This window comes from Clytia hemisphaerica, unplaced genomic scaffold, assembly GCF_902728285.1.
Source record: "Clytia hemisphaerica strain Z4C2 unplaced genomic scaffold, Clytia hemisphaerica genome assembly, whole genome shotgun sequence".
Taxonomy (NCBI): domain Eukaryota; kingdom Metazoa; phylum Cnidaria; class Hydrozoa; order Leptothecata; family Clytiidae; genus Clytia; species Clytia hemisphaerica.
Window position 1 is genome coordinate 176,628 of NW_027104432.1, and position 18,207 is coordinate 194,834.

General features: G+C 34.8%; 2 protein-coding genes across 3 annotated transcripts in view; both read right to left on the reverse strand.

Annotated features, from left to right (window-relative positions):
- The window catches only part of LOC136820603 (uncharacterized), a 36,564-nt gene extending 31,167 nt beyond the window's left edge, over positions 1 to 5,397 (reverse strand). For both annotated transcript variants that reach the window (XM_067076796.1, XM_067076795.1), the window contains exon 1: positions 5,279 to 5,397. The gene's annotated coding sequence lies outside the window, so the exon portion shown is untranslated. The remainder of the gene's footprint in view (positions 1 to 5,278) is intronic.
- A 1,566-nt stretch (positions 5,398 to 6,963) lies between these two features.
- The window catches only part of LOC136820583 (phospholipid-transporting ATPase ABCA3-like), a 32,826-nt gene continuing 21,582 nt past the window's right edge, over positions 6,964 to 18,207 (reverse strand). The window contains exons 28-43 of the mRNA XM_067076777.1: positions 17,719 to 17,889; positions 17,095 to 17,205; positions 16,645 to 16,739; positions 16,346 to 16,414; positions 15,888 to 16,026; positions 15,322 to 15,390; positions 14,835 to 14,927; positions 14,412 to 14,499; positions 13,857 to 13,990; positions 12,994 to 13,151; positions 12,636 to 12,702; positions 12,202 to 12,305; positions 11,578 to 11,780; positions 10,166 to 10,335; positions 7,647 to 7,772; positions 6,964 to 7,145 (exon numbers count right to left, since the gene is read on the reverse strand). Coding sequence (XP_066932878.1) covers positions 7,065 to 7,145; positions 7,647 to 7,772; positions 10,166 to 10,335; positions 11,578 to 11,780; positions 12,202 to 12,305; positions 12,636 to 12,702; positions 12,994 to 13,151; positions 13,857 to 13,990; positions 14,412 to 14,499; positions 14,835 to 14,927; positions 15,322 to 15,390; positions 15,888 to 16,026; positions 16,346 to 16,414; positions 16,645 to 16,739; positions 17,095 to 17,205; positions 17,719 to 17,889 — 1,878 coding nt within the window. The 3' untranslated portion in view covers positions 6,964 to 7,064. The remainder of the gene's footprint in view (positions 7,146 to 7,646; positions 7,773 to 10,165; positions 10,336 to 11,577; positions 11,781 to 12,201; positions 12,306 to 12,635; positions 12,703 to 12,993; positions 13,152 to 13,856; positions 13,991 to 14,411; positions 14,500 to 14,834; positions 14,928 to 15,321; positions 15,391 to 15,887; positions 16,027 to 16,345; positions 16,415 to 16,644; positions 16,740 to 17,094; positions 17,206 to 17,718; positions 17,890 to 18,207) is intronic.

The following is an 18,207-nucleotide window of genomic DNA, read 5'->3' on the forward strand; positions in this document are numbered from 1 at the left end:
TGCTTTGAGCTTTGACGAAAAAAATGTGATATTATTGACGAAAATGTCTTTTTCTATTGCCAGGGGATTCGTAAATATATGACATTTTTGTTGTGGAAGAAACACTAGCATTTATTGAGAGAAGAAGAGATTGATATAGCCATGGTCTGATAGTTTGAAAGAAGTTTTCTCTCCAAATAATTGTAATTGAGTGCAAATGAGGTAAACATGTAGCAGTAGATGGAATCGCTACACAGGTGATTCATAGGTACCTGTTGTTAGTCAGAATGTTTAAATCACCTTGTAATGCATTCTACAACAGCCAATAAGGCGTTTAGAAAACATCACGTTTATAATTGATGCAGTCAGGATGAAACATAGTGTTTTTGATAAGGTTGACATAGCAGCTAAGTAAGGACACGAGATGACGACAGGCTATCAAGCCCTGACGAATTTTCATGAGATAAAGTTTGTATGTTCTATTATAAGCATTATACGAAATGTATATCAGAGACTGCAGTGTTTCATACAAGGGAAAAATTGACTTTAACGTTGGGAAAGATACGAATTGAAAATCGGTAGATTTAAACGGAAAACCAAAAATAACATAAGGACTAGGTAAAACTCACAGAAATCTTCAAAAAGATTTTTCAACCTTAGGATGTTTAAAATTGTAGTTATAGTATATCTGATGATTGTACGTAAGTGCATGAAACTTTTAGTTATGTTTTTAACATTTTGATTTTTGGAAAATACATATTTATGAAGCACTACAACTGTATTGTGCACTCTTTGGATGTTTGCTACGCATTATTCATTGATTTATAGTATATCTAATAATTTAGGTCTATTGGTCAGTTTATCATAATTTTATTAGAGTACAGGACATGTTCCAGCGGTTTTTATTTATGGTTCAACTTCACCGCATGAATAATCTTAATTATAATCTGAGTTAGAATAGATGACTCTCTCGTCCATCAATGATGACGTTGTGTGTCGTCACATCAAAGAGAGGGTAAAATACAGAATATTTAATCCATCGTTGTGACATGAATGTATTGATAAAGGCTATTTTCTGCTATAGCATTAATTAGATTAAGTATAGAGCTTTCTCAATGATGCTGAATTCATTTGCTTTATCTGCTTTCTGATATCAGATTCAAGGATAAGAGGGAAAATGCCTGTACTTTGATATTACTTTGAACAGGGGAAAATCTATGACGTAAGGAAGAGTTTGTACTTTACTATTCTATTAATATCAAAGCATCTAATTAGATTAAGTCGAGGCAATGAAGTCATAATTTGAGAAGGTAAAAAGGGGTATGGCATTAAAGTCAGACTACATTATATAATGGACAAGAAGGATCTTGCCTTTACTAGAGAAGTGGTTTATTGTGAACAGCAGTCTTTGAAGGAAAGATCTGGCGATTTCTAGTGGCGACACATTGAAAGTCCCAGGATATGAATCTTGAGTATAATCTATATGAGATATGTATTGAATTGGAAGAGAGGTAGTGGTATACATGGTTCCTGTTTTTGTAGCTTTTGGAGATCTTTTGAAGCGATTTTTATAAAAAAGTTGAAGTGATAGGGAAATGACTAATGAAGTATCCGAATCATTTGTTGTGCTCGGCTGCAGTAAAGAGAAACCATTGTTGTTTTACAGTATTATTATAAGAGAGCTACTTAAACCGGTCGACATGGTGTGGCACTTCGTGTAGGTGTTTTTCGTTTTATCCTGGATACTGATGTAAGAACGGCAGCGAACGGCCAGCAAAAAAATATCATTTCACAGCATAAAAATGAATACAGTGTGTTATTGTTGCTTATTGTCTTTTGAAAGGATATTATTCTTTGAGTTGCGGTTATTTTGGACTTGATGACCGCGCGGTTTTTTCGTATCTAAGGTTTGATGTGTTTTTCTGTTGTTGTTGTTGTTGTTGATTTTTAAGTGTGTGAATAACTTTGACAATTATTCAACTTGAGAAGAGAACTTCTCACAGCTGAGGAATGCCAAGCTTGAGTGACAAAAATTTGTTTAGAGTATTCATTAGAAACACATCAGAATGGCGGTTGGAATTGTAGATTTATACTATTATTATGGTGAGGGTGTAGATAAGACGCTGATGAAAGAGTTATATATTGCAGGATGCTTATGTGGCTTTACGGTCACATTTTCTAAGTCGAATCTAATATAGCATTACACGTTGTTTTTTTATAAGGAACACGTTTATAAGGAACTTGAGGCTGAAAATGGTTCAAAAAATAAGGAATTGTTAAGGAACTGCTCAGGCTGAGAATAAGTGGATTTGAAAATAATGTACCTTATTGGGACTAATTTGACCAAATTTTGATCTTTCAAGGGGCAAAAAGTTCAAAATTTCCTATGTAGTAAGGAACTCGATAAGGAACTTTGAGACTGAAATTCTCTGTAAAAATAAGGAACTCCAGGCTCAGAGTAAAGTTAAGGTTCCTTTTAAAAACGTGTATGTACTACACGTTTTTTATATGAGGACAGAAAAGTTCAAGGCAAATTAAGGAACTTTAAGAACATACTAAGGCCATTATAAGTTAAGAACAACAGGATGCTTTAAAACATATTAAGGTTCTTATAAAAAAACGTTTGGTAATTAGTTTAGGTGATGAACGCTCCCCTGCTCGAAAAAAAAGAGCCCCTTCACAGAGTTTAAGTGTTTTTGAGGGTGATAGAATGACAATAAGATCACACTTGATGGAAGGAAGGATTTAACAGGATATACATTTCTATTGATTTTCACATGTAATCATGAAAATTCATGTTTATGAGAAAGAGGATTCATGTTTTTGAAATGTAATACCTGGTACAAAACTTTTAAGAGATTAAAAATATAGTTCGTCAAGCAAGAAAGGTCCACACTGATTGATAGCTGTTGATTTTCAGGGTAAATTGATTGAGTTTTGGAGACATTGAGTGATTAATTTTTTGGATGAAATTTTATTAAGGCGATAAGGGTGTGTGTAAATGAAATTTGTAATTTCATCATCTGTCATATGTATTTTTACAGATTGATAACTTCAACTTCAACTGTGATTTCAAGTTTAGGTTGATTTTCTTCGGTTGTTTTTTTGTATTGAGAAAGCAATAGATTTAGTCCATTTTTTGAAGGTGTTTGAACTACTGTATATCATGAAAATTCGAGAAGCGGCTGCCGGCAGGCTTTGATGCAAACATGGGCTATAGAAGCCCAACTTGAAATTGTTTGATTAATGTGGGATACTGTATTAAAATTGCGTTTGCTCATGATGAACCTTTGTAACTCAAGTTGTTGATTCCGTTTTTCAATTTCCCTATTTGTTTTTGCATGGATGGGTTATAAAACGTCTTAAAGACTTTATCTAAACAAAATCATTCCATCAGACAACAAGAGTTTGCCTAGTTTTTCATCATAAGATTATTTCATTTCGTTTGTTTACATTCTGGTAAGCTGACGTGAAAGAGTTTGGTTTCTTGCTCCTTCTTTTGTTGGCATCCATTGTTCTTGATATTTAATACAGTGACATATCTTTTTATCACACGACCAAAATGTATGGTTGAAGATAAATTTCGTGCCTTCTATAACAATATGTTGTAATGTAAATTGTGTTGTAAATGAAACTCTGTGACGATCATATTCTATATCTTTCTCTTTTTTCGTTACAGCAAAAAGTACAACTAGAAAAATAAAAACAAAAGAAAGGAAAGCAAAACCAGAAGACATCACTACAGAAATAATATGACAGAGTTGAGTTTCAACCAGCATGCAAACCAAGTCGCGAACAATATCAATGTAAATTCTTTACATCAAAACAAGGCTGATGTTGACTATGGTTCTGACTATGAAGAAAAACGAGTCACAATTGACGACGATCTACCGGTCATTTATAAACCCAAATCTTATAGTATCCCAGATCTCATTGATGAATCGTACGAAGGCTCCAGACATCAGCATCCTGCACTTAAATTCAGTATCTCAAATTCAACCACAGATTCATCCGCATTTTTACAGAAATTCTTTCCAAAAGAAAAACCGGTCACCTGCAGTCCTTTAGTATTGAGACGAAATAAGATTTCTAAAGAACCGTCACCGAAAACTTGGGCTAAGAATGAATTGAGTAGAGACCGTGGAAAGACGTATCCACATTACTCTTCCGACGAAGAAGATACAACCACGAAAGTATCGACCAGCAAAAGACGTTCATTGTCTCAAGGAGCGTACGATGCAAAATGGATGAATTTTTGGCGTAAAATTAACATCCTTCCTAAGTTAAATAAAATGAAGAAGAAAAGAAAGAAATCGAAAGTGAGACAACCGTCATTTGATGATCTTCCACCAATCAGATGCAGTGTATCAGCAAACAATATACTGGATACAGATACTGAAAAGAACAATAACTCACAATACAACAAAACTAAAGATAATGAACATATTTTCAGCAGCACAACTAAAAGCTATAAGCCTGCAGAACAATCACTAAAAGATACAGATACAAAGAACAAGACAAGAAATAATGTTAAGCTGAAACGTTTTGGCTCGTTACCTATATTGTAAATGTGGTATTGACGATTGATGATTATTTTTGAAATGTTTATAAATAGAGAGATGATAATATAAGGAGTGACTTGTGAGAGATTTGAATCTACAAGCATTGATTTACAGGAATAATAAAGAAATCTTACTGACATTTTAAATGATACAACTTTTGTTAATGCACGGTCAAAAGCTCAAAGTGTTCATTAGATCATGGCCCCCGGCGTGCGAATCGAATTGAGGGTGCCGAAAAAATATGTCGCCCTCCCGTTGACGGGGGCCATGTAGATTACAGTGTGTCATGTGTTTCCCTAAAATGTCATTGTGATTTTTTCTATGATCATAAATCTACTAAGTTATTGATTTAATCAATTTTTGAATTCTAGATATTTGTTCTTGTACATAATCTTTCTTGTGACTCTACAGAAAGATATAATTTGAAGTATAGTTTTGGATGAAATACCCTAATACATGTTTTTTTATAAGAATATCTAAAAAAGTCTTCGAACGTTCTTAGCTTTTTGAATTTTGAGCCTAAAAATGCCTCAAAATATGTTCTCATTTTCATCATTTTATGAGTACTTTCGTGCAATTTCCTCAGAATTTGGGTGTTTTATAATAGTCTGCAAGCATCAAAGTGTTCTTAACTTGTTCTTAACATTTTAGCCATCGAAGCCTTTTGTTATAGTTTGCTATAATTGATTGCGTATTGAGATTTAGTAAAAAGTTTTAAGCCTCGTGTTCAAACTTACGTTTGAAGTTGGTTTGAGCCATGACCATCCATTATCACTTTGTGCGGAGCGATATATCCATTGTCGTTTGTTTTTCGTTTATTTTTCTTTATATTTTTCTGAATTTGTAGTTTTTATCTAAAATTAAAAGAAAAGTACGATCTTAGCGCCCAATACACAGATAAGGGGAGGTAAAGGACAAATTTTAATGCATGTCCTACTATTTGCTTACACAACATTTTCGGGCAAAAGAAATAACAACTTTCTCCCCTCCTTCTTGAGGTATTTTTCCTTCAGCTTATTGCAGTCTCTCTGAAAAAACCCACAGAATATAATGGTAATGATATGTATACAAATCTTTCACCAGTAAAAATTGAGACAGAATGCAGCTTTTTAAGTTAGGTATGGTTATGTAATTATTGTTCAACAATATTAGATACAGGTCTTCAAATATTCCAGGTTGAAAGTCAACATAAAAATAAAATACAATAAATATTGTCAGGTACATAAAAACAGCGATATAAAAAAAAATATTACGCAACTAAAAAAGACATTCGAATAAATACAAGCAAAATTTCAAACACCAAGAAAAGTAAGGTTACAAAAAGATCGAGGATCCAACTGCCATAATTCAATCAATCAATCAATCAATCAATCAATCAATCAATCAATCAATCAATCAATCAATCAATCAATCAATCAATCAATCAATCAATCAATCAATCAATCAGATTGGTAGATAATTCGAAAGATACTTTTCAACGCTTTTCAAAGAGTTTCGAAAGTCGTGCACTTCTATCTAGATCAAATCATTGTTTCCAAATTACCAATCTTTTAATTGCAGCCGAAAACTAAATCATCCCAGTTGGTCCTCATTATAAATAGAGACACAAATACAAATACAAACAAATTTCGCATTAATATAAAACTAAACTTTGATACATCCTGTATTGGGCTTTCCCATCTCATTCCCAAACAGGGGGTGTATGAATATTTCCAGGGGGTTTAAGATATTATAATATTCCCATGTGGTAAAAGACTAATTTTTAGTTCGCCCACCCTTACTTCAAGGTCTTTTTATCATGCAAATCGTGCCATTTTTCTATAGGGTATCCACATATTTTCAAGAAATCTTTTTGGCATGAAAAGGTTCGTCCACACCCCTCTTCATGAATATTAAATGAAATAGCCCATTGTTAGTACAAATAGGTAGTATATACAATATGAAAGCAACTATCAATATTCATTTCAAATATATGAGAGTATTTTTAGGAGGTATCTATTTCCGCATTTGCGGGATACGCATCAATTAAATGCTTATTGTCTACACGTTTTTTTTTTATAAGGAACACGTTTATAAGGAACTCGAGGCTGAAAATGGTCTAAAAAATAAGGAATTGTTAAGGAACTGCTCAGGCTGAGAATAAGTGGATTTGAAAATAATGTACCTTGTTGGGACTAATTTGACCAAATTTTGATCTTTCAAGGGGAAAAAGTTCAAAATTTCCTATGTAGTAAGGAACTCGATAAGGAACTTTGAGACTGAAATTCTCTGTAAAAATAAGGAACTCCAGGCTCAGAGCAAAGTTAAGGTTCCTTATAAAAAAAAAACGTGTATAAGCTTAGAAAGTATTCTATACTTGGGCAATCTAGATTAGCCAAGCTTTCTTTAGAGGCTATATAAATATCCTAAAGTTGGACCTCATTATTAAGGACAAACTTAAAATTTCTATTTAATACGTTTTATGTTATATACAATTGTTTTAGGATAATAGTTATGAAAAATTTCGCTTTTCTTTCTTTCATGTTAGAAACAGGAGCATGAACAACAACCTTTGTTAAACTTCCGATCTTCAGCGTGTTGCTCCTTTGCAAAGTTGATGAACACCTACAAGAGGAAAAAAAAAGTTCTCGAGATGACTGTGTAAGGCCTCCAAGATTCATGGAATAATCAGCTCTGGTATAAGCACTCCATTAGGAAACACACATGCTTTTTCAAATAAGTCTTCATTCCTCCAACACGTAGGACGAATTAAAATAGGGTCTTGTTTTATAAAGGTTTGTAGCCTGAAGGGACCAGGAAACGTGTTGAGTCTAAGAAGTAGTTCTGAAGCGAGTGTCAGTAAATATATGTATTTAGAGCTTTAAGGGTTAACCTTATAAAGTAGAGAAACAACATTTCAACCTTGCTTAATGCTAAACGAAAAATTCATTGGTGGAGTCTCTTTAACTCGAACCTCTATAACTCGAATATCTACCCTACTTTTTCTTCTTTCCTTTACTTAACAATGCCCTACAAACCTTACTCCATAACTCGAAAGTTCCTTAACCTGAACAAATTTGTGCGGGCTCGAGTTATGGAGACTCCACTGTATAAGCTCAAACTAACCTGCTCCAGTGAAGTTTGACTGACACTGTAATCAACCACACCGAAATCACGAACACGTTCTTCTAACGCACCAAAGATTTGTGACCAACGCAACTCAGGGTTATAGATTTGATACTGCACATAACCCTGAAAGAGAGGATAAAAAACTCAGGGTTATAGATTGGTACTGCACATAACCCTGAAAGAGAGGATAAAAAACTCAGGGTTATAGATTGATACTGCACATAACCCTGAAAGAGAGGATAAAAAACTCAGGGTTATAGATTTGATACTGCACATAACCCTGAAAGAGAGGATAAAAAACTCAGGGTTATAGATTGGTACTGCACATAACCCTGAAAGAGAGGATAAAAAACTCAGGGTTATAGATTGGTACTGCACATAACTCTAAAAGAGAGGATAAAAAACTCAGGGTTATAGATTGGTACTGCACATAACCCTAAAAGAGAGAATAAAAAACTCAGGGTTATAGATTGATACTGCACATAACCCTGAAAGAGAGGATAAAAAACTCAGGGTTATAGATTGGTACTGCACATAACCCTGAAAGGGAGAATAAAAAACTCAGGGTTATAGATTGGTGCTGCAAATAACCCTGAAAGAGAGGATAAAAAACTCAGGGTTATAGATTGGTACTGCACATAACCCTGAAAGAGAGGATAAAAAACTCAGGGTTATAGATTGATACTGCACATAACCCTGAAAGAGAGGATAAAAAACTCAGGGTTATAGATTTGGTACTGCACATAACCCTGAAAGAGAGGATAAAAAACTCAGGGTTATAGATTGGTACTGCACATAACCCTGAAAGAGAGAATAAAAAACTCAGGGTTATAGATTTGGTACTGCACATAACCCTGAAAGAGAGGATAAAAAACTCAGGGTTATAGATTTGGTACTGCAAATAACCCTGAAAGAGAGGATAAAAAACTCAGGGTTATAGATTGGTACTGCAAATAACCCTGAAAGAGAGGTTAAAAAACTCAGGGTTATAGATTTGATACTGCACATAACCCTGAAAGAGAGGATAAAAAACTCAGGGTTATAGATTGGTACTGCACATAACCCTGAAAGAGAGGATAAAAAACTCAGGGTTATAGATTGGTACTGCACATAACCCTGAAAGAGAGGATAAAAAACTCAGGGTTATAGATTTGGTACTGCATATAACCCTGAAAGAGAGGATAAAAAACTCAGGGTTATAGATTGGTACTGCACATAACCCTGAAAGAGAGGATAAAAAACTCAGGGTTATATATTTGATACTGCACATAACCCTGAAAGAGAGGATAAAAAACTCAGGGTTATAGATTTGATACTGCACATAACCCTGAAAGAGAGGATAAAAACTCAGGGTTATAGATTGGTACTGCACATAACCCTGAAAGAGAGGATAAAAAACTCAGGGTTATAGATTGGTACTGCAAATAACCCTGAAAGAGAGGATAAAAAACTCAGGGTTATAGATTTGATACTGCACATAACCCTGAAAGAGAGGATAAAAAACTCAGGGTTATAGATTGGTACTGCACATAACCCTGAAAGAGAGGATAAAAAACTCAGGGTTATAGATTTGATACTGCACATAACCCTAAAAGAGAGGATAAAAAACTCAGGGTTATAGATTGGTACTGCACATAACCCTGAAAGAGAGGATAAAAAACTCAGGGTTATAGATTGGTACTGCACATAACCCTGAAAGAGAGGATAAAAAACTCAGGGTTATAGATTTGGTAATGCAAATAACCCTGAAAGAGAGGATAAAAAATATTTAACTTGGGGTGATACAGCTTTTAGAGAAGGTCTAGTTCATGACATCATATGTAATGAAAAATTATTGACTTTAATGGAAGTTTTGGGCCCAGTTAATACAGAAGAAAGGAGGAAATGGGCTATTCCAGAAACAAAATTTATCCCGAGCGGTAAATAACTCGAAAAATTATCGTACACCTCTACAAAAAGTCAAAAAAAAAGTCAAAAAAGTCAAAAAAAAAGTCAAGAATTCTTAGAAAAAAGTCAAAAAAAAGTCTTGAAAAAGTCTTGAAAAGTCAAAAAGTTTCTTGAATGGGCGGATGGGTGGAGCAAAATTCATGGGCGGTTTGGCGTTTTTGGACAGATTTGGGCGGAAAATGTTAGGCGCCCGAAGGCGGTGGGCGTTTTTGTCGGAAAAAGTCAAAATGAAAGTTTGAAAAAAGTAAAAAAAAAGTAAAAAAAAAGTAAAAAAGTCAAATGAAAATTCAAAAAGTCAAAAAGTATCGTACACCTTTTTTTCAAGTGATTTACCCCTCGATTTATCCTATGTTGAGGAGGCTTTTTTGGGAAAGCCCCCTCCCCTGGATTTACTGAACACCCGTCCAATGACGGTAATTAGGGCTACCATTAGAGTACCACTTTTCGTTAGAGTTGGACACTTTTTACACTCGGATGATAACGCTTGAAGTAAAAGACTTTTAATGAGAGTATTATTTATCGCATTTGTCATCAGAATATTTTTCTGAGTTTTTTTAATGAAATCCTACCTGTCGTTGTTCTATGAGGTAAGCTCCAGGGAAAGTTTCTTGGATGAACGTCATAGCTTTGGTAGTGTTGTCAGCGATTGTTTGCGCTGAAGGAACTCGATGCAGCGGGTTGTTTTGTGGTGGTTGCAGCTTGTCAACATTATCACCGCTGTATGCTTGGTTTGTTACACCTAAACGAGTGGAAATAAGATTCGTATGATTATTGATTGGTGTATTGTTTTTGTTCTCATGTTGTTTGTACCACCATTTATATTGTCTATCCCGTGAAGTATAAAGAGAAATATTTTTAGCTCTGTACACCAGAAAATTATTATGAAACTTTAATTTACCTAACCGCCAATTTCTGAGACAGGCTCAGACAATTATCCGTATATCCAGGGTCATAAAGACTTGTAATACCCACAAAAAATATGTAATAGAAATAATAGTGATTATTTTATTGATGCGATGTTATGACACACTTGAAAGACCGTAAATAAATTGACATAATTTTGATCGATACGAATTACTAACAAACAGTGGAATATAACTTTACCAACATTCAACGACACGACAAACATAAGCGAAGAACACTTACTCTCGTAATTTTGCGACGATTGACCTATATCAGGAGAAATAGACACAAAAACAAATATACAGAATATGTGGACTGACAATAGATTATGTGCAACCTCAAAATGTGCTCACGGTCGTGTACAGTAAGTCGAATGTCCAGTAAAGTCACCTGTCACAAAACGTCCGATCACGTGTCACAAATGCGTCCGATTGGCCAACTACAATAAGGTAACTCGACACATATCAAAGTGAAAAGTAGATGTTTTTAAACCAGAATCCAAGTCTATCATTCCGTCTCAGTCCATCGCCTCAACAACAGTTACGTGATGTCAATGTATCTTTTACTACTCTTAAAAATTGTTTGAAATTCAGTAATTCAAACGCTTAGTTTTTGAGCCTAGTTGTTCTCATAAAATAAGTTCTTATAAAAAAGGAGCGTAGACATACAGTGAAAGACAAATTCAATCACAACACAGATATTAAACAACAACAAACACAAAAAAATCAAATCATACAACTAGAATCTAAACATCGTTAAACTTAGTTAAATTACGCGTTACGTTAATCTATGTACGTGTGCTAGAGAAGTATTTCACTTCGTAATATGCAAAAAAAGGTGCAACCGCTCTACATAGCAAAACAAATTAAAACATTCACATAAAATATCAAAAAAGCAGAACCCAAAAAATCTTAATCAGTGTAGAAATTTAAGAAAGTAACATTTTTGAAGAGTTTAGGTGGAAAACTCATCCCTGGTGATAGAACAATTTCATCCCTCAAACCCTCCCTCTTAACTATTCCACTGCAAGAAAAGTAACAAAATATGTGAAGTGTAGAATGAAGTGATCAAAACATACCATTTTGGTGTTCTGCTTTCGGTCCATCATAAATGGTATCATTTTGTGCTTGTTGTTGTTGAGGGTTTGATGATCCTATCTTCATCATGAGGGTGTAACCTTGACCATAGCGACTCTTCAAGTGTTGGATGCTTCCAATACATTTCAATTGTCCGTTCACCATGATCACAAGCCTGGTACACAACGCTTCGCACTCTTCCATACTGAAAAACAGGAGATAGGTGAGAGGTGAGTGTTAGCAGTTAAGTCAAGTATTATAACAAGAATGAGTTTCTTTTCTACTCTTAGAATCTATAAAATATCTCCAAGTCGAGGTGGTAGATCAAGAACGCCATGAGTCATGCTAGAAAGCAGTAAATATCACTGAAGTTTTATCTATTTTAGTTTAAGTCTTTTAATTATCAACAATTCGAGTCTTGTTGTCTAAAAGTCTAAAAATCCATCTGATAGTAAGGTGTTGGCGATTGTTGTCAATGGATAAAGATGTTATGGTCACTGTAGCAACTCTTACGCTTTGTCTTCTTCCTCGTGTATAAAGTTAGGTTTCACTTTTGAATCCAGTCAAAACTCTCAAGCAATGCTGATTGACACATTTACTATTCAGCATTATAAAATGTATCATACCTATGGGAAGTAAGAACAATCGATCGTCCACTGTTCAATACTCCAGATAAAGTGTTCCATAAAAATCTTCGAGATGCCGGATCCATACCAGACGTTGGTTCATCCTGAAAAAATGAATGAATGAATGAATGAATGAATGAATGAATGAATGAATGAATGAATGAATGAATGAATGAATGAATGAATGAATGAATGAATGAATGAATGAATGAATGAATGAATGAATGAATGAATGAATGAATGAATGAATGAATGAATAAATAAATGAACGATGAACAAGTGTAATTGGTATTAAAAGGAATCTCATACGTGAGAACTGGGCCGGCCCTCCGCATTTAAGAGGTAATCACCAATCCTCCTTGTCGTTATCAATAATGTATCCTTTTTTCTCCTGATTTCGAAGAAGACGTCAAACTATCCTGAAAAAAACTCACCAAGAAAACAATAGGCGGATCACCAACCAATGCGATAGCTGTACTCAACTTTCTTTTATTGCCACCACTGCAAAACATAAATTCAAAAAACAACTCAGTAAAGTAATTTTGAGTGCTATAAATTTGCGTAAATCAAAAACTTTCAAATAAGTAAAAGTATGTTTTCACTAAAAAAGCAAGGTCTAGCTAGTCTCGATTTCCAGACCACAGGCCATTTTTTTAACAGGCGTAGGAACGATCTCGCTTCAAAGTCAAAGTTAAACACCGGAAAAATTGAGCAATTTCCTGCGAGATTGTTTCAAAACTACAGTGAAACTAAAATCTCTAGACTAAGGTCTACCCTTCAACTATCTCTAACCTGTAATCTCCACACATTTTGTCAGCCCATTTACCAAGGTTCAATTGAGCGATGGCTTCATCGACCACATTCTCCAGTTTATGTGGAGGACATCCACGTAATCGAGCAAACATTCTTAACATCTCACGGCCAGTCATCTTCTCTATCAATGCGTCGAACTGCAGACAAAAATGGATAGAAAAAATATTAGTAGTGAAGCTAACAACTTTCAATTGACGGGAGAGGTTGAAGATCCCCTCCCAGTCTTTGATTATATCTTCATCTTCTTACATACGAAGTTCCAATTACAGAAAGTTTTTCAGTAACGGTGCCATTAAAAAAGAACAGTCTTTCTCGGCAAAACGAAATAAGGTAGAAATTTCTTTGATTGACCGTATACAAGAATTTATCCCGCATCAGTAAGATTCTCGCGATTTCATTGGTCAAAAGACATCACGTGGAGGTGGAATATAAACCGTATCCTGTCTCCCTCGCGTTCGATTGAGAAAAAAAGAAGACATTGCATATTGACGAATGTGCTTTCGAATGTTTTGATCAAGATTCGAATGTTTTGTTTTGAAAAGGCTTGAAATAGAAATGGTTGGGATTGAGAAAGTCAACAAATAGAAAATCTTTGAAAAAGTTATTTTGATTTTTACTTTTTTTGAGTCTTTTCTTGAGACTCGGCAAGCCTCGTCACCAATACGGTTTTTACTGAACCTGTATATCCCGTATCCCACCTCGAGAAGACCGTGTAACTAATAATACTACGACATTATTTCTCAATAGACTAATAGTAGACGTTTCAAATAAGTTACATTCGAGGATTGAGAAAGATCTCAAGCCATACACATCATCCAAATCTTTAATCTCGATAGCCTTACCTGAGGACAGTAGCCAAGTCTTTGCTGAACATCTTTGAGATGAGATTGGATATTGAAACCATCAAGGAAAGCAGTACCGTCAGTAATACCAAGCTCTCCGGTCAACATGCCAAACGTTGTGGTCTTACCAGCACCTAGGAAGAAGAAAGTTTGTAACTTATGGCTGACAGTTTTGGTTAACCTTGGCAACAGAGACGGATGAAAAATTATTACCGATTGGATCCGAACAAATTGGAAAGTAGGTGGTAAAGCGGTTTGTTAAAATAAACACCTATCAAATTCCAACGCTCCAAGAGGACTACGTTCGGGTTAGCCAGAAACCTTCTATCAACCAAATCTTTTATTAAAAAAACAGTTTCGTTCGCCTAACAGGCTACGTTGGAGTTAAAAAGAGTCACATAATGACAAAATATCCGTATATGTGAGTGCGCCAATGGAAATCATTAAAGTTTGGCTTGATTAATAGATTGTAAATTTGACATTGGAGTATATAAGACCTTAGTACTCTAACATATGACAGGAGGGATTTTCTTTAGACCGGTCAAACTTTCATACCATTAACACCAAGCAGACCAAAACATTCTTTCTTCGGAACTTCGAAACATAAATGATCAACTGCCATCATCCCACTAGAGCGATATACCTAAAGAAAAAAAAAGAAATTTGATGATGACTTAACAGAAGTAAACAATAAGTCTTTTCAGCCTCATTTTTAAGATTACAGTTTCGAAAACAAGTAACGAATTGTCTCAAAAAAATCAGACCAAATCTAAATTGAGGACTTGGACCCATACCTTTCACGTCTAATGAAATTCTTCTGAAAACCGTAAAAAGTATAAAAAGAGCCGAAACCTCGATACAGAGATTTCAATTGAGAAAAACAAAGTTTCTTTCTAATCCTATCAGCCATTTTTCACCCCTTCTGCGATCCCGACTTTATCTAAATTTGGATATTTTTGCGAAGATAGAATGGCTAGCCTTGGTGAGATTTTTGACGACCAATGCAGAATTTTTGATATTTTCTTGTGCCATATTGTGTATCTTTTTACGTTCTTCTTGTACGTCCATATCCTGTAAAAATAATAAATAATCTCTTGTTTGGATCGCTTTGTATCTTAAGAGTGTCCTTTTTGAAAAAACTCCACATGATTTAACCGCCTTATAAATGAATCCTAACCAAATCCCACTTTAAAGATTTTTTCGAACCCGCACAAATTACTGTTCGGGCTGACAAGTTTAAAAATTATACTTCGGAATCACTTATTGTAAAACGCTCAGAAAGCATATAGCATTGGAAACCGAGACATCGAGACACAAGACCCTGTATATGATACATACATCCACACATTCAAAAATGTTACGCGTGGGAATACAAAAAATGATGAAGCTTTCCCCAGGCTCTAGTTAGCTGACATTATCACCGTCCGAAATAAAGTTAATAAAATTTTCTTTTTCCTATCCTTACCTCTCGAGCGTTGACGGAGAAAGTAGTCGAGCGCCCTCCACCGAAACATTTGCCCAAGAAAAATCCCTCCTGAAATGATAAAACATATCTAGTTAAGGATATTTCTCTATGAATAACATTCGATAATTTTGACAAAACTGCCATTTTAATAGTAAATACAATAAGAATTGGGGATGTCGAGGACTAAACAATTGTGCGACACTTGTGTTAGTGTTGGGTTAGTGTCTATTGCAACGTATTAAGCAAACTAAGGAAGTGTCATCTGTTCGATGTGGGATGTCAGCGAGACATTTAAGTCATTAAAGAATTTAAGTCTCTTTTCTTTTCGCGCTAAACCAATAAGATCGACTGATGGGGTGGAGCGCGGAAACCTACTCTCAGCTACTAACAACTGAGAACAGATTACCCAATTAAAGCTACTCATTCGCTGAGTTACTGGTGCCCGTGGATTAAAACTATAGTTCACAGATTGCAGGGCAAACACTCTATATCGTCTGAGCTACCTGGCCACAATATGACACATTAAGTCATACATTTTAAAAGCGACAGTAGACCAGTGAAATTACCTCAATCAGGATGACGATCAGGAAATAGACAATACATTCTAAAAACATGAACAAACAATGTGTCCCGATACCAGGCCCCTCCATATCAAACGTATCGTCTCTGTATTTCAAGTTGAAACGAACGCACTCTCGCTTAGCTCTGAAAGAAAATATTCAAAAATAAATGAAGTGAAATAAGCGAAATTCTAAGAAGCTCTTCGGCGAAGCTATTTGTTACATGTCACGTAAACTTTGGTATATTTGTGGCTGAACTATTGTTTATTGATAAATAAGTTAAGTGAAGTAGTCTAGAATAATTTAGTAAAGGTGACTAACAAATCCGTCTAGGCTATCAAAAGACCTTCAGGCCTTAAAGTCGATGAATATGATCATATGAGTCATTCAATGTCTACAGAAGCAGGATTTCCTGAACAGTGTTATTGAGCGTATTAAAATCATTCTGTTGTTGTTTGACTTACGATGCATCGATGTTACATGAATCTCTTCGTTGTTTGTTCAATCCAATGTCCATCACAGCTTTCGGTAATCTATCACAAATAAAAGCAAAAAACGTTCGTTATTTTAGCCGGAAACTTATACTTCCAAAATAGAAAAGTTCGGAAATAGTAAAATATTTCGCGAGCTTTCGTCTTCTTCCGATTACTGGATTATCGGTGACACAAAGAAATGAAATTTTGTGATATTTTTAAACGCAAATTCATAAATAGAGGATTTACATAATCATCTACTTTTAGAGTCTAGAATTAGAGGAACTCACGCATAAGAGGGGAGTAGGAGGAAGACATGATGGAGCGCGTCTGCAATATCATACTCTTGTGTAGCATCCAAAATAAACACTGCAATAACCATCGCCTGTGAATGACGAAAAGAGAAATTTGAAGTGTTTTCAAAGGGATTTTGTGTCCAAAGTTTGACATTAAAAGAAGAAATGAAAATTCTACAATTGGAACTCTCTAGTGTAGGGTAGAGAGAAGTCGGCAGCGAACGTGTTAAGTTAAGATTTATAGATAATTTAATATCACGTGTAAGATAAGCCGGATGCTTCAAGATTGTCATTTAGCCATAGTAGAAAATAAGCAAGAAATCACGGAAAGGGCAAATTGCAATTTGTACAAACTGATATTATCCCGTAACAATCATATAACACCCATAATACTGTATTAAACGAATTATAAACGACTTTAGTGTAGTTTCATTGTTGACTTACCAGACTGATGACGAGAAGGATGAGGGCCACCACTGAGTAAGCGATCAAAGAACTTGTGAAAACAAAACTCATCATGTATACAAACGGTAACATTGCACACGCAAACAGAATCTAAAACAAGAAATAGGGGTATTTTTGACTAATTTCTCATTTCAAGCTCAGATTAGCTCCTTTCGCTAATCTTTGGTGAAATGAATCTCATTTTGATCTGAATACTACAGATTGTATCAAATATATTGAGTGATATAACAATTGAAGAATAGGGTTAGTGAAACTACCAACCGATTCTTTTGTTAAGTAAAGAGAATACTATTCTTAGATTATCAAATTCTATCATTATCTTAATGTACTGTAAATTTAGTTTTTTTATCTTTTCCATAAGGTCTAGGACTGAAGCTAGTTGAAAAATGAACTACAAAACGTTAGTTAGTCTTTTAGTTTAGCACGAGCTATTTTTGGTTATTCTGTAGAATCATATCACAAAATGTTCCTAGGGACATCGGTGGAGTCTTCTACAGTTCGGCAAGCTCTCTTAGGTTAAACGGCTGGGCATCATAATTCTAGTTTGTAACCTTCTATTCAAACACTCAACACATGTATTAAAAGAAAAGAAATTGCCCTTACCAATACAATAAAGATGGCACCGAGTTCGCCATTGAATTCATCAAGATTGAAAGCAGCGAAGAGAATGAAGATAATGATAGCTGGCACCAAGTAATTGATGAAATCCCAACAAAACGTTGCCAACCAATAACAAACTGAACTAACACCACTCACAAATTGAATATGCTTGGCCTGAAGAACAAATAGGAAATGCAATAATATAATAATGGATTGTTGCTAATTCAAAATTATTTACTTATTTGGATACTACAAAATTCGATCCAATTCTCAGTCCGAGTCGGGAAACAGGAACATAAATTACAATATGTAAAGTGAACATTTCTGAGACACAAATTGACCCAAATCTGCGAGATGATCTGGAGTTTTTATAAGATACTTCACTAATTGGTCATTTGAAATAATAGAGATGACGTGTTCTTTAGAAAAAGCAATAAAATCCTTTGTCTCAAGATTCAACCATAAACCGAATTATCGAAAACCTTGTAAAAA